This window comes from Chiloscyllium plagiosum, chromosome 4 (genome assembly GCF_004010195.1).
Source record: "Chiloscyllium plagiosum isolate BGI_BamShark_2017 chromosome 4, ASM401019v2, whole genome shotgun sequence".
NCBI lineage: Eukaryota > Metazoa > Chordata > Chondrichthyes > Orectolobiformes > Hemiscylliidae > Chiloscyllium > Chiloscyllium plagiosum.
Window position 1 is genome coordinate 129,005,296 of NC_057713.1, and position 13,027 is coordinate 129,018,322.

General features: G+C 39.7%; 1 protein-coding gene across 1 annotated transcript; it reads left to right on the forward strand.

Moving 5' to 3' along the window:
* Positions 1-481: 481 nt before the first annotated feature.
* Positions 482-5,560, forward strand: LOC122549419 (transcription factor 21-like). Its single transcript, XM_043689208.1, has 2 exons — positions 482-1,174; positions 4,040-5,560. Exons 1-2 carry the CDS (start codon positions 737-739, stop codon positions 4,124-4,126), a joined length of 525 nt encoding a protein of 174 aa, XP_043545143.1. The 5' UTR covers positions 482-736; the 3' UTR covers positions 4,127-5,560.
* The last annotated feature ends 7,467 nt before the right edge of the window (positions 5,561-13,027 follow it).

A 13,027-nucleotide genomic window follows, 5' to 3' on the forward strand; every position in this document is an offset into this window, starting at 1 on the left:
CAGTAAGATTAAAGGAGCCCTGACTTGCCATTTACTTGTTGAAGTATTTGTATTTAGACGTACACTTTAAACATTTTTAAAATAAAATCTGAACTGAGGGTGGGTTGTTTTATGTTTAATTATATGGCCCGAAATTAAGAAGCCGTTTAAACGACCATTGCTGTAAACAAGTCGGTTGAAATCTCTGAAGAAGGAGCACTGGACTCGAAACGTTGACTCTGCTTTCTCTCTGTGTGTGTGTGTGTGGAGACAGTCAGACCTGCTGAGTTTCTCCAGCAAAGTCCCTGTGTTTGAGTGAGAGTTCGAATCCCCAACGCTGACGGAACGTACCATTTGGCACAGAAGTTTTTTTAAAAATGAGGTGTTCATTTCAAAGTTCAGACTCCAGGCGTAAATGTAAGGTAGGAAAATGTTTAAACAGATCTTCAATAAGAAAGAAAATAAACTAAAAGAATGGAAACGCCCCCCCCCCCCCCCCCCCCTGCCCTTGTTGAGAGGAATTGAGTCTCTGTTGTAGAGTTTCTCAGTCATTATCAATTGAATGGTTAGATCCATATAGCGCAGGTACATCCCCCTGTTACAAAATGATAGTGGAAACACTCAGAACCAGCTGGAGGTGGGGTTTCATTTGTCGACAAAGGATTTTTTTTTGCATCGGTCTTTGGTATTTAACAAAATTGTACAGGGAATCCTTTTCCAGTTGAGGCCCATTTCAATTTTGCAGAGAGCCGCTGTCATGTCGACTGGATCTGTCAGTGACACTGAGGACTTGCGGGAGATGGAACTACACGGGCTCCAGCTCCGGTGTAACGGTTTCAAGCACGAGGCGAACGACACGGGGTTCTACATCTCGGCTGAAACCACCGACGAGGCGTGCGCCGACTGCATCCCCAAGAGGAAGAGGCGCCCGGGCGCCCGCAAAAAGCAACTGCCCAAGCGAGTCAAAGAGGGAAAACAGACTCAGAGAAACGCTGCCAACGCCAGAGAGAGAGCCAGGATGAGAGTGCTGAGCACAGCCTTCTCCAGGTTAAAAACCAGCCTTCCCTGGGTGCCATCAGATACCAAACTGTCCAAACTGGACACCCTCAGACTGGCAGCTAGTTACATTGCACATTTAAGGCAAATCCTGGCCACCGATAAATACGAAAATGGATACGTCCATCCGGTAAATCTGGTAAGGAAATGTGAATGCGACATGAACTAAGATTGCAATCATTTTGATGATCACAGTAGTTGGGATTAACCCTGGGGCTGCTATTGTGGCAGGTGGATATCCCGTCTTTTAATTTCAAGTTCTGTCCAACAGGATAGTTTTCTTAAAAAAAATGACACAGGGCAAGTATTAAACCAGCACCGAGGGTGAGTTGCAAAGTAAGCGCACTTGTAGACGTAGCGTGTGAATGTTGCAAGTGAATTGCTTACTCTGTGATTTAACTTGGGATTACTGTTCCAGTCAATAACTAGCCTGTTTTTGCTCTGTCTGAATTCTCCCGTTACATAAACCTCTCCATTCCAACCGAGAGTCGAAAACAGACAGATGCCTCTTTACCGTCCATGTCGCACTTTGAAAAAAATAGCAGGATGTGTGCATCTGTGGCGGGGGTGGGGGGGGGGTGAGCGAACATGGATTATGGCATCCACAGCATGATATTAGTTCCACATTCAGATCTCCCCCCAGTAAACTCGCAAGAGATCTCCATGGGGAAGTTTTCTTTTGAATACAGCGCGGCATTAAACGCTATTCCACAATGTTATGGGACAAACCAGAGAGATCTTCCAAAGAACAGTCACCTTGCCACTTCGAGATAAAAAAAAAGCTTAACATTTTCTTTCTCTCGCCAAGACATTAGCCACAAAATGTGGGTAACTCTGCCTGAGGGGAAACCTAACACAGAGGCCAGGCATGTCAATCGGATGTCATTCTGTCGCTCCGAAAGCTAGTGTACTTCCAATTAAACCTGTTGGACTATAACCTGGTGTTGTGTGATTTTTAACTTTGTACACCCCAGTCCAACACCGGCATCTCCGAATTATAGATAATAGGGTCACCGTGATTCCAGGATTTCTTGTTGCTGATTTTATCGTCTGGTTACAGATTTTGTCAGCTACCAACTCGGAAAGTGGCCGGTTCTGAATACCAACATCGTCAAATTGTTTTAATGGCCAATCTTTTAATGTTTGAATTATGACGGTGGCGCATTATATAATTAGTCACTAATTACATAATGTGCCACCGTCATAATTAAAATATTAAAGCTTTGCCGCTTTAATAAGAATTAAAATACTTCAACTTTCAAAACAACACAACTGCTTTTTTCGACGTGTTTCATTAAATTATAAAATGTCTGTTTTTGAGCTAATTCCATTATGTGTCTATATACAATATCCTTTCCATCTTAGGGGGAACTGAATTCTGTGCAGCTGAAAGGAGGTCTCATGATTAGTAACTGGGATTGAGCAGGATTTTCACAAGCACTAACATTGCCTTGGAATTAGACACTACCAATTATTTGCATTTCTATTAAATGGGGAAGTTTACACCAAGCTAAACATTTCTGTGAAGATTCCTTCAAGTTTTCATTTACAACAAAGGAATGTTGTCACTTAAAATGTGAACTCCTATAAAAATAAATGCTCATCGTTTGCCGAAAGCTTGTCCGGATTAACTTCTGTCTGAGTCTCACCCTGCTTTGTTTTATTTCGAAGGACAGGCTTTTCAAAATTACATTTGAACATCTAATCTAAAACCTCTGGGAACATCAGTACTAGGAGCAGGAGTAGGCAGTGAATTCTACAGTTTCACGCCCTTTTGAGAGATGTAATCTCCCCTCATCTCTGTTTTCAATTCGCTATGAGCTCTCATTCGAGATTGTCCCACATGGGGAAACATCCTCTCTGAGTCTGGTTTGTCAATCCCCTTTAGTATCTTACATGCCTCAATTAACTCTTCTCTCAATCTTCTAAACTCCAGACAGCATCGTCCTAAAGCCCTCTTCAGCATCCCTGGAATCAATCTAATGAAGCTTAAAAATGTGTTGGTGGAAAAGCGCAGCAGGTCAGGCAGCATCAAAGGAGCAGGAGAATCGACGTTTCGGGCATGAGCCCTTCTTCAGGATTCTCCTGCTCCTTGGATGCTGCCTGACCTGCTGCGCTTTTCCAGCAACACATTTTTAAGCTCTGATCTCCAGCATCTGCAGTCCTCACTTTCTCCTAATCAATCTAATGAACCCACACCAATCTGGAGTATCCCAGTTAAGGCTTCTTGTTGTGATGCAAAAGGAAAGGACTTACTGTTCTTGTAAACAGCCAAGAAAACAGCACAACTGTAAACTTCCTGTTCAGGATAACATTGTAACGAATAACCTCCCAGAGTTAACTGCTTACAACAACCCTTAACAAATGATTTCGTATGGTTTACATTTGTACAACTCCATGTGGTCAGGAAATGATGGGTTACCCCTTTGAACCTATGAATCTCTATGGGCATTTGTCGGTATTGGTCCAATTATTGAGCATCTGTTTGATAATTCGATCTTCCAGGTTCTGCCAGCTGATCGGTTCAGAAATGTATCTCGTTGATTCTTTTTGCAGCAAACTTATTGCAAGATATTGCAAATTATACAGAATCTTTATGTGATGTGGAGGTGCCGGTGTTGGGCTGGGGCGGAGAAGTTAAAAATCACACCACACCAGGTTATCAGGTTTATTTGGAAGCTGGTACTGTTGGACTATACACTGGTGTGGTCTGATTTTTAACAGAATCAGTATAAGTTGATCTGTATTCCTTTTGAATGTTATTTCATGCAGAGTTGATTAAAGAGCTCAAAACGCGGAAACACAAGTGCTGGCTGGGAAAACGGGCTTTGCGAAAATATTTAGCTCCTCGCTGTCACACTGGGGACCAGAGGAATATTTCATTCCGAGGAACGGTCACTGGACCCGAAACGTTAACTCTGACTTCTCTCCACAGACCTGCTGAGCTTTTCCAGCATTTAGTTTGTGAATATTTTGCCCTAATCCTCTTGATTTCACTTTTCAGACCTGGCCTTTCGTAGTTTCGGGACGATCAGACATGGACAGCAAAGACCTCACAGCTGCGTCCAGACTGTGTGGGACCACGGTGTAGCTGCGACATCCTCTCACTGCTCCCTGCTCTCTGAGCAGCGTTCCCTGCTGTCTCCCCAGACGGAGCATGTGGGTCTGCCTCAAGTGGCCGAGTTCCCGCGGTCCATCACCTTTCGATGTAATTCCAGGCTTTCGTCTTTTAACTACACACTTTGCAGGACAAAGCTCTGATTTGCGGCAAAAAAAAATGTCTCGAGTTGACGATGGATTAGGAAAACATCAGTGGTAACAGGATAGCCCAGAGGGTTGTTGACTGGGAGATACACAGGATGCAAAAACACACACACACACACACACTAAGGACCAACGGTGGATGTTTACATGACAGGATATAGGATAAGGCACGAACAAACTACAGTGAAAGTACACCCAGTATTAAAACAACCATTATTAATAGAACGTCGCTAGTTTTAAATCTGAGATGGATTATTTTTTTGTTCAGTAAAAGTATGAAGGGATATGGGACAAAGGAGGCAGCCCACAGATCAGCCGTGATTGAATGGTTGGAGAGACTGATGGCCCTGATCCCTGACGAGCAGTATTATCTTGCGATATATAAATTGTGGAATGATGACCACAGTGGGTAGCAGAAGGAGCAATCTATTTTTCCACAGTACTGCAGAGTTATTTTTGGAATTTGAGTCAAGGTGCCATTGTCCTGCTGGCTTCCAATATTTTGTTACAAATTTGTACCACGCCTATTGGTTTCACAGGTCGGCGCAACATCGTGGCCGTTTTCGGGCCTGTACTGCGCTGTAATGTTTCTACAGCGCACTCACCTCTCAGCCCTGCTTTCCAGGATTATGGTTTATTCATGATAGTGTACAGTTTAGTTTTTTATATAAAAATTGATTTTTTTTTACTGTAGTTTTGTTTGAAAATAATTTTATATGTGGAAGCAAGAGCACTTTATATGTTTGCCATCAAAATATCAATTACTGGAAGATTTTACCTTAAAAAGAGCAATGGATTTAAGGTTGTTAGCAATAATATCTCAATTTCAGTGGGATTTCCAAATGTTTAATTCCTAGTTTCTTTTGACCAGAGTGCTCCCAGTTGCTGGAACCATTTTTCATCTTTTAATCGTGACTGATTATTTTAGTTTTGATGTGTGAATTTGGTAACTTTTTATTTTGGGAAAAAACACGCTGCAATGTGTAGGATCTACAGGATCCATTGCAGCCTTCTTTGATCATGTCTCAAATCTGCAGCTTCCATTACCTAGGCACACAAGGTTTGCAGATACATGGGAACACCGTCATTTCCCAATTCCCTATTAAGTCTCACATCATCCCAACTTGGACATATATCATGATTCCTTCATTGGCATTGGGTTAAAATCTTGCAACTCTTCCCCCAAAAGCAGCACGGCGGCTCAGTGGCTAGCACTGCTGCCTCACAGCGCCAGGGACCTGGATTTGATTCCACCCTTGTATGGAGTTTGCACATTCTCCCAGTGTCTGTGTGGGTTTCCTCTGGGTGCCCCTCCCACAATCTAAAGACGTGCAGGTCAGGTGGTTTGGCCATGCTAAGTTGTCCATAGTGTCCAGTGCTGTGTGGGCTAGATGGATTAGCTATGGGAAATGCATGGATAGGGTATTTGGAGGGTTGGTGTGGACTCGATGGGCTGAATGGTCTGTCTCCACACTGCAGGAATTCTATAATTATCCACTTAATGTTAACTAGGGATGAGCATCAAAAATGTGGCCTTTGCTTGTGACTCTCATACCATAGGAATGCATTTCAAAACTCCTCCTCTCAGATGTCACAACACTACAGAATGTGCCCTAACACCCGTGTTCTTTAGTATTTTGTTTTTTCCACAGAAAATTGTAACTTTTTTGTTGATAATGTGTGGCAAACTCTGTATTAAAACATCTGAATAAAACCCGGTGAAACAATATTTTTTAAATAAAACTGCGGTCAGCTTGACCAAAATATTTCCTTTTGATATGTAAAAGGTGCTAAGAACTTTAACCGTTTTAAAATGAATCATTAAAATATCTGCAATGTGAAGGGTTGCATTTTAACTTTCTCAAAAACCCATTGACTTACAATTTGGACAGCATTGTTCAAAAAGCCAGACTTTCATTAATAATTCCTTGACCTCAGTTTCATTCCAGTGGTGGTAGGCAAGTATGAAAATAGCTTTCTGTTCAAGTGATAATGAAAGTAGAACTAATACCATACCTCTTTGTGTGTGATGAAAGTGGTTACTAATTTTTATATAGTGCAGTTAACTTAATAATTCAGTATTAAGTAACTTTATGTATCCCAACACATTGAAAATCAGTTATTAGTCATTGAACATTATGGCTCCAATTCAGAGAACCACTGCAAATAGGGAAATAGATTTAAATAAAACAATTCACAGAAGCAGCAGTGTATAAACAGGAGTTATATAGGACTTGCACTTTCAGGAAAAAAATGTAAGTTATGTTACATTGCTAAAAGAATTAACTTTAACAATATATTAACTTTGAAAATGTAACAGACAAATTTAACTTTCTACTTAGAAATTGTAATTTTCCACGGCCCTTATCTTCTCCAATATCAACCACTTTCTTATTTCCTGTTCCATTATGCAGTTGCTACTCTTTCAGCCAACTTGCTTTCATTTGCTGGAACTCCCTCCCTTAACATTTCTCTTCTTTTAAAGATAATGTGGAGGTACTAGTGTTGGACTGGGATAGACAAGGTCAGAAGTCACATGACACCAGATTATAGTCCAACAGGTTTATTTGAAATCACAAGCTTTCGGAGCGCTGCTGTGTTGTTCACCTGAGGAAGGAGCAGTGCTTTGAAAGCTGGTGATTTCAAATAAACCTGTTGGTCTATATCCTGGTGTTGTGTGACTTCTAACATTTAAGGAATTCTAGAGTTGCTACAGATGTGCTGGGGCTGTTATAATCAATTATTTTTTAAAAAAAATGACTGCCAAAGCTGCTGTCTCTCACTTGCAGTGCTCACATCAGTACTTTCCTATTCAATTAGATCAGGAGAGGTTGCTGTTTGGCATCACGAGTGGGGAAGTTAGATGGAGCTAAAAGGCATAGCATAGGTCACAAATTGAATGGAGGAAAGTGAGAGTACAGGAAAGGCTGAGAATAATAGTGTTAAACCGAATCTTATGGCACTCAACGTGCTTATAGGCCACATTAAGTTTCGTACATTAATGTAAAATAAGAGTAAATGGGATGAGATTAAATAAGGACGACCTGGAGCATGCAATAGCTGAATTTCAGTGTATAACCAATAAGCTAGTGAAAGAGTGATCATTTTAAGGTAAGGTTTGCAGCTTATTTAATTATTTGGCAATCCTTTTACCCCAAGTTAAAGTAAAGTATTATTCCAAAATAGAATCTTAAATCAATTTACTTTGAATGGCTCTGTACAGTACAATAAACCACAAATTATGTCACATATTCAGATAATAAATGCATTTGCAAACCACTATTTTCACTGGTTTTGTTTAATTTATTTGTTGTAATTAGTCATGAAAAAAACGCTTGGAGGTATGCTGTACAAAAATTAGTCTTTCCTTACATTTGTTAAAACATGTTATCAAGACCCAACACTGAGGTGATTCGTAGAATTTTAGCAAGATATTATTGGCAACATAGAAACTCTATACATTTAAATGATAAAATATATAAATATATATTTTTACAATAAAGTTTATTGTTCTGTTTGAACTTCATTCATCAGATATATATACATATTAAGAACTAAAATGATATTATGATTTATTTAATAAACAAGATGGTTTTAAGATCTAATTAACATTTGCTTTAACAAATGCTTCCTTTCCTTGTCTTTGTCTGTTCTGGGACTGCAAAATAAATACCAAATGAGGGATGAGTGAAACTATGAAGAAGAAAGTAAGTAATTTTGATATGCAATATTATACATTATGTGTAAGTGACAGTTTCTAAGCTTTAGCTATTGGATTTAGTGATTGGATGGGCATATTGAAATGATAATAGTTGTTCAGGTAGAAATGCAAAGCAGCATCCTGAGCTATAAAGTTATTATAGAGTGGCGCATCAGATAGCAGTGATGTAAGTCAATGAGCTGTCCAGAAGCTAAGCATAACATAAACTTTAGCATAATTAAATAAGTAAATACAATGAAACTAGTCTAAGATAGCAGCAGAGTGTATGTTCAGACCGCAATATATCACATTTTGTTGGTGTGATACTATCCTGAGCAAACATGTTGCAGGAAGTGTCTCCATCTCCGATCTCTTCAGTGTCTGAGTTAGACTGCAAGCTGGAGAGAATTTGAGACATAAAGGAAGTGGAGGAATTTCTGAATTGTTACACCCAGAATATTGTCATGCCCTAGAGGAGAATACAGTTTCAGGAAAGCATGAGTGTGACTCATGGGAAGCAGGCTAATGGTGATTTGGGAGCCATTGAGGAGGAGGTGCTTTAGATGCTAGTCCTCCCAAGCGGGGAGGCACGGTGGCTCGGTGGTTAGCACTGCAGTCTCACAGCACTAAGGTCCCAGGTTCGATTCCAGCCTTGGGTGACTGTCTGTGTGGAGTTTGCACATTCTCTCCGTGTCTGCGCGGGTTTCCTCCCACAGTCCAAAGATGTGCATGTCAGGTGAATTGGCCGTAGTGTTAGGCAATAGTTAGAGGGAAATAAGACTGGATGGGTTACTCTTTGGCGGGTGGGTGTGGACTTGTTTCCACACTGTAGGGAATCTAATCTAAAAACAGGTATGATCTGTGAGAAAGGGAGCTGAGCTGTAATATAGTCAAAGAGACGTTGGTTAACAATAGCTAAGGAAAAAGAATAGAACCGAAGTGCAGTAGAGATGGGCGACTCTAAAGTTTGTGGATACATTGCAATCTCTGTCGCCAATAACAAGTATCAAGTACGGTATAAGTTGCAATGGATGGGAAGAAAACTGAAAAATGAGAAAGGTGAATACAATTGTTGTGATCTGTGATGGAATAAACGACATAAGCAGGAAAGGGGGAGAGCTCTTGTTGAAAATGTCTCAGGAGTTTAGCTCGAAACAAAAAAAAACTAGAATCTCAAGTGTAGCAATCTTATCCAAGTCACAAGCAAATTGACATGGGAGCAGACAGATCAGAAGAATTGACATGAGACTGACGGGCTACTGCAAGAAAGAAGTATTCCTTTCTATGGGAGACTCACACTATCTCTACAAGAGGAATGAGCTCTGCCAGTGGGGTGGGTTTCACCTGCTATTGAATGAGACAGTTGTCCAAACAGAAAGGATTAATAAGGAACTGCAAAAGAATTTAGACAAGGGGAGGGATTTACATCAAATGGAAGAAACCTAAACATAAACAAAACAAGGCAAGAGAAAATAGGTTAAGAGTAAAGCAATGGAGGACATTGATGGGGACAGAATGAATAGTTTTACTGAACAGGAGTTTAAAGGATGGTTAACCATAGAGTGAGAGGAAATCCTATGAGTAATAAGTTTGAATGTTTGTAAAACCCTTCGATGTCTATAATAAAGTAGGGAGCTGGATGCAGTCATGGATTGGGTCACTTGATTAGAAACATTAACTCTGAGATCTGTCCACAGATGCTGCCAAACCTACTGAGCTTTTCCAGCAATTTCCAATTTTGTTTCTGACTTACATCATTCGCGGTTTGTTCAGTTTATTTTATAGATTGAGAGGAACTGGATATATAGGGATGACTGAGACATAATCACAGGATAAATCAAGAATGGGAATTAAAAATTGCAGATATATAGAAAAAATAGAGACGGTATAAAGGGAAATAGTATGTCAATATTTATGAGGATAACATAATGGTGGTAGAATTGTGTAACATAGACATCAGCAACACAACCATAGAAAACACAAGGATATGGTGATGATGATAATCAATAGTGGGAGAGATGAGACAGAAGAAACATGCAAGTTAGGGAACTGAGGGGAAAACCATGAAAATTAATTATGGGGAATGTCATTGATCTTGATAATTAATTGGAAAAAAAGAGAAAAGTAATGGGGATAAGGAAAGAGTTCCCACAGTGTGTACAAGACTTGATTTAGATTTAAATGCATACTTAAGACAAAAATTAGAGTTTTAGAATGCAGAAAATCTGAATGTGAAAGTTTGAGAATAAAACATGGGAAAATAAAATGAGTGAAAATATTGGCTATACATTTTTTAACCTCATGGTTCATTTAAAAAGCTGTTGAACAGAGTGCACAAAAGCAACATTCTGCTAAAAGGAAAGAACCAAGAAATCACAAGTGAAGCTTCCAGGATGAATTGAGGCATAAGAGAATAATTGATGTTTAGGAAAGAGGCTGATGATAAATACCTGGGATGCAGATAAGTGCAAATGCAAGGAGATTAGGAGGAAAGTTTTAAAAATGGGACATATAATAGAAATATTGTTATATTCTCCATCAGGATCTTTGACTTTTAAAAGGAGATTCAGTTGATAGCTGAAATAATGGCACAAGTTTTATTCTTTTTTTAGAAAACTCAATTGCATTAATAAATGACTAAAGGAATATTGACTCAACACTCATGATTTTGTAGACAAATTATACTTTAAGTTACAGAAATCAGCATTTACCTTTTATACTTATGAGAGCCCGATGAAGTATCATGTAGATTCAAAACATTAGCTTGCTTTCTCTCCATGGATGCTGCCTGACCTGCTGTGATCTCCAGCAGTTTTTGTTTTCAGTCAAGATAGTTTTGATATCACTGGTTAAAACCATTGATGACTATTTCTTTGTTAGGGACAGTTCAGGAGGGATGATCTGTATCCTTATTGTCTCCTGTGTTTGCAGCACCCCTGAAATTATAACCGTGAAATTTCACAAGTTACAGGTTAACTTTGTCCCTGGGAAGTTTCTGAAAAATTGTAGACTTTAGACATTTGGAATATTTTATGGTTAATAATGTGCATTTTAAGTACAGCAAGATCCCATTTTAAATTAAGCAAGGGAGTATCATGATGTAGAATCTCTCTTCATACATCAGGGACATGAATTTACAAAGATGATGGCCAGGGATAATTCAGATAATGTTTCTGGTAGATCATCACAACCATCAGATCTAAAGATGATAAATAATTTGTGTATTAAAATAATGAGCGCAAAAGGAAAACATCAAGTGAATGTAAAATGTTAAAATGATGATTCTGCTCCTTTAACAAAGTTACGTTTTCCTTGGTTTTTTTGTTTCAAGAGGTCGGAAAGACACAGGTTTCAAAATGTTTGGCTTTAATCCATTTGGAGAAGCTTTTAAGTTAAAAAAAAGCTTGCATAATGAAAGGGGAGTGGTCAGTTCTCCCAGCTCAGCTTTCCTCTGGTTTGGTTTGGTTTTAGTGAGCAGTGAGTTGTGAAGCTGCTGGACCCAAAGAAGCAGGTCCATGCTAATCCTCCCTCTCTCTGGTATTTCTCCTGTGAGACCCTGTGTTTGATTTTCCCTTTTGTGCCAAGGGGTGGTTATGGGGATTGTTGCAAGTATTTGGAACAGCATCACTAAGTTGAGATAATCTGTTGGGTTTTCAGAGAGGTTAAAGTATTCTATATTCTGCTCTCTTTTGTTTGTGCTTCATTTGGTATTGTTGGAAATAAATTCTGTGCTTCATTCGGTATTGTTGGAAATAAATTCTGTTTTGTTTTAAACTAAGTGGTTTGATCAGCTGCATTACTCCTGGAATATCCACACTTACACCTGCTTAAAGCAACTAGCAAAGTTAGGGTCTGGGATACTTTCTTAAAATGTTTTTAAGGAGTCTGACTTGGTCCATAACATTAGATAGGCACTGGTGCTACCTGAAACAGTATGAGCTAAGTGGCTTCAGGTAGAGATCCAAACTTTAAACCCACTGAAGCTAAGGTTACAGTTAAATGGTGGCTCAGTATTTATCCCAAAAGAATAAACAAAACTGATACCCAGTGGGAAGATTAAAGATGGAAACATCCAACTCTGTCTCTTTCTCCTGCTTTCCCTCCATACTTTTTGATCCCTTTCCTCCTAAGAACTATATCTTGAAAGTATTCAATGTTTTGGCCTCCATTGCATTCTATGGAGGTCTGCAGTCAGATAATGGATGTTAAATAAATCTCAGAAGGAAAACCCAGAAAACAAAGGTCCTCTCCCACCCAGCACATTTCCCTGCAATAGATTGCTGTACCATAGAAGCACCTAGAAGCATGGGGATTGCTGCGCTCTGATAAACCTTAGCCTTCCATCCCAGATCCAGGACCTCAAATACTCCTACCCTCAGTCAACAAAAGGCCGAGCTCACACATTGGAGTCAATGCTGAATATTATCATTGATGTCTGCCTTCTTCAATAGGAGGCTCCCAAGGGATCCAATGGTTCACATTGTCCAGGATCTTCTGTTGATCTACATTGATAGGGAAAGTGTTATGCTATGGGAGCTGGATGGGAGAGGACCTTTGTTTTATGGAGTTTTGGTGAAAGGCTCTTTTCTCTTACATGTTGGAAAAACAACTAACAATGGCCTGACATCCAATTTTTGAGTGAGCGCACACACACACACACGCACAAATATTATTTGTTTCCTGGGACTCAGTGACTGATGTCACAGGGATTGTAGTTTTCAGATGGATGGCGGTGTGAGTTGAATGGTTTCCTATCGTTTCTAAACATTATATCTGCATGTGTGGGCAATTTTCCTGGAGGTCAAGTGCTGGGGGTTGCAAAACAAAACTTGGAGAAGTGGTCAAAATGTCTTGTTTGACTCAGATATGATCTATGGTAGTTTCATTGATGGGGATCACATATAATAGTGGCTCAATGAATACGATAAAAGGTCTTACTCGGACTGTACGAAACATTTGTCCATTAATGCTCACGGGGGTGTGGGAGTCTGAAATCAGGCAAGCTGGAGAGTAAGTGACCAGGGAGTG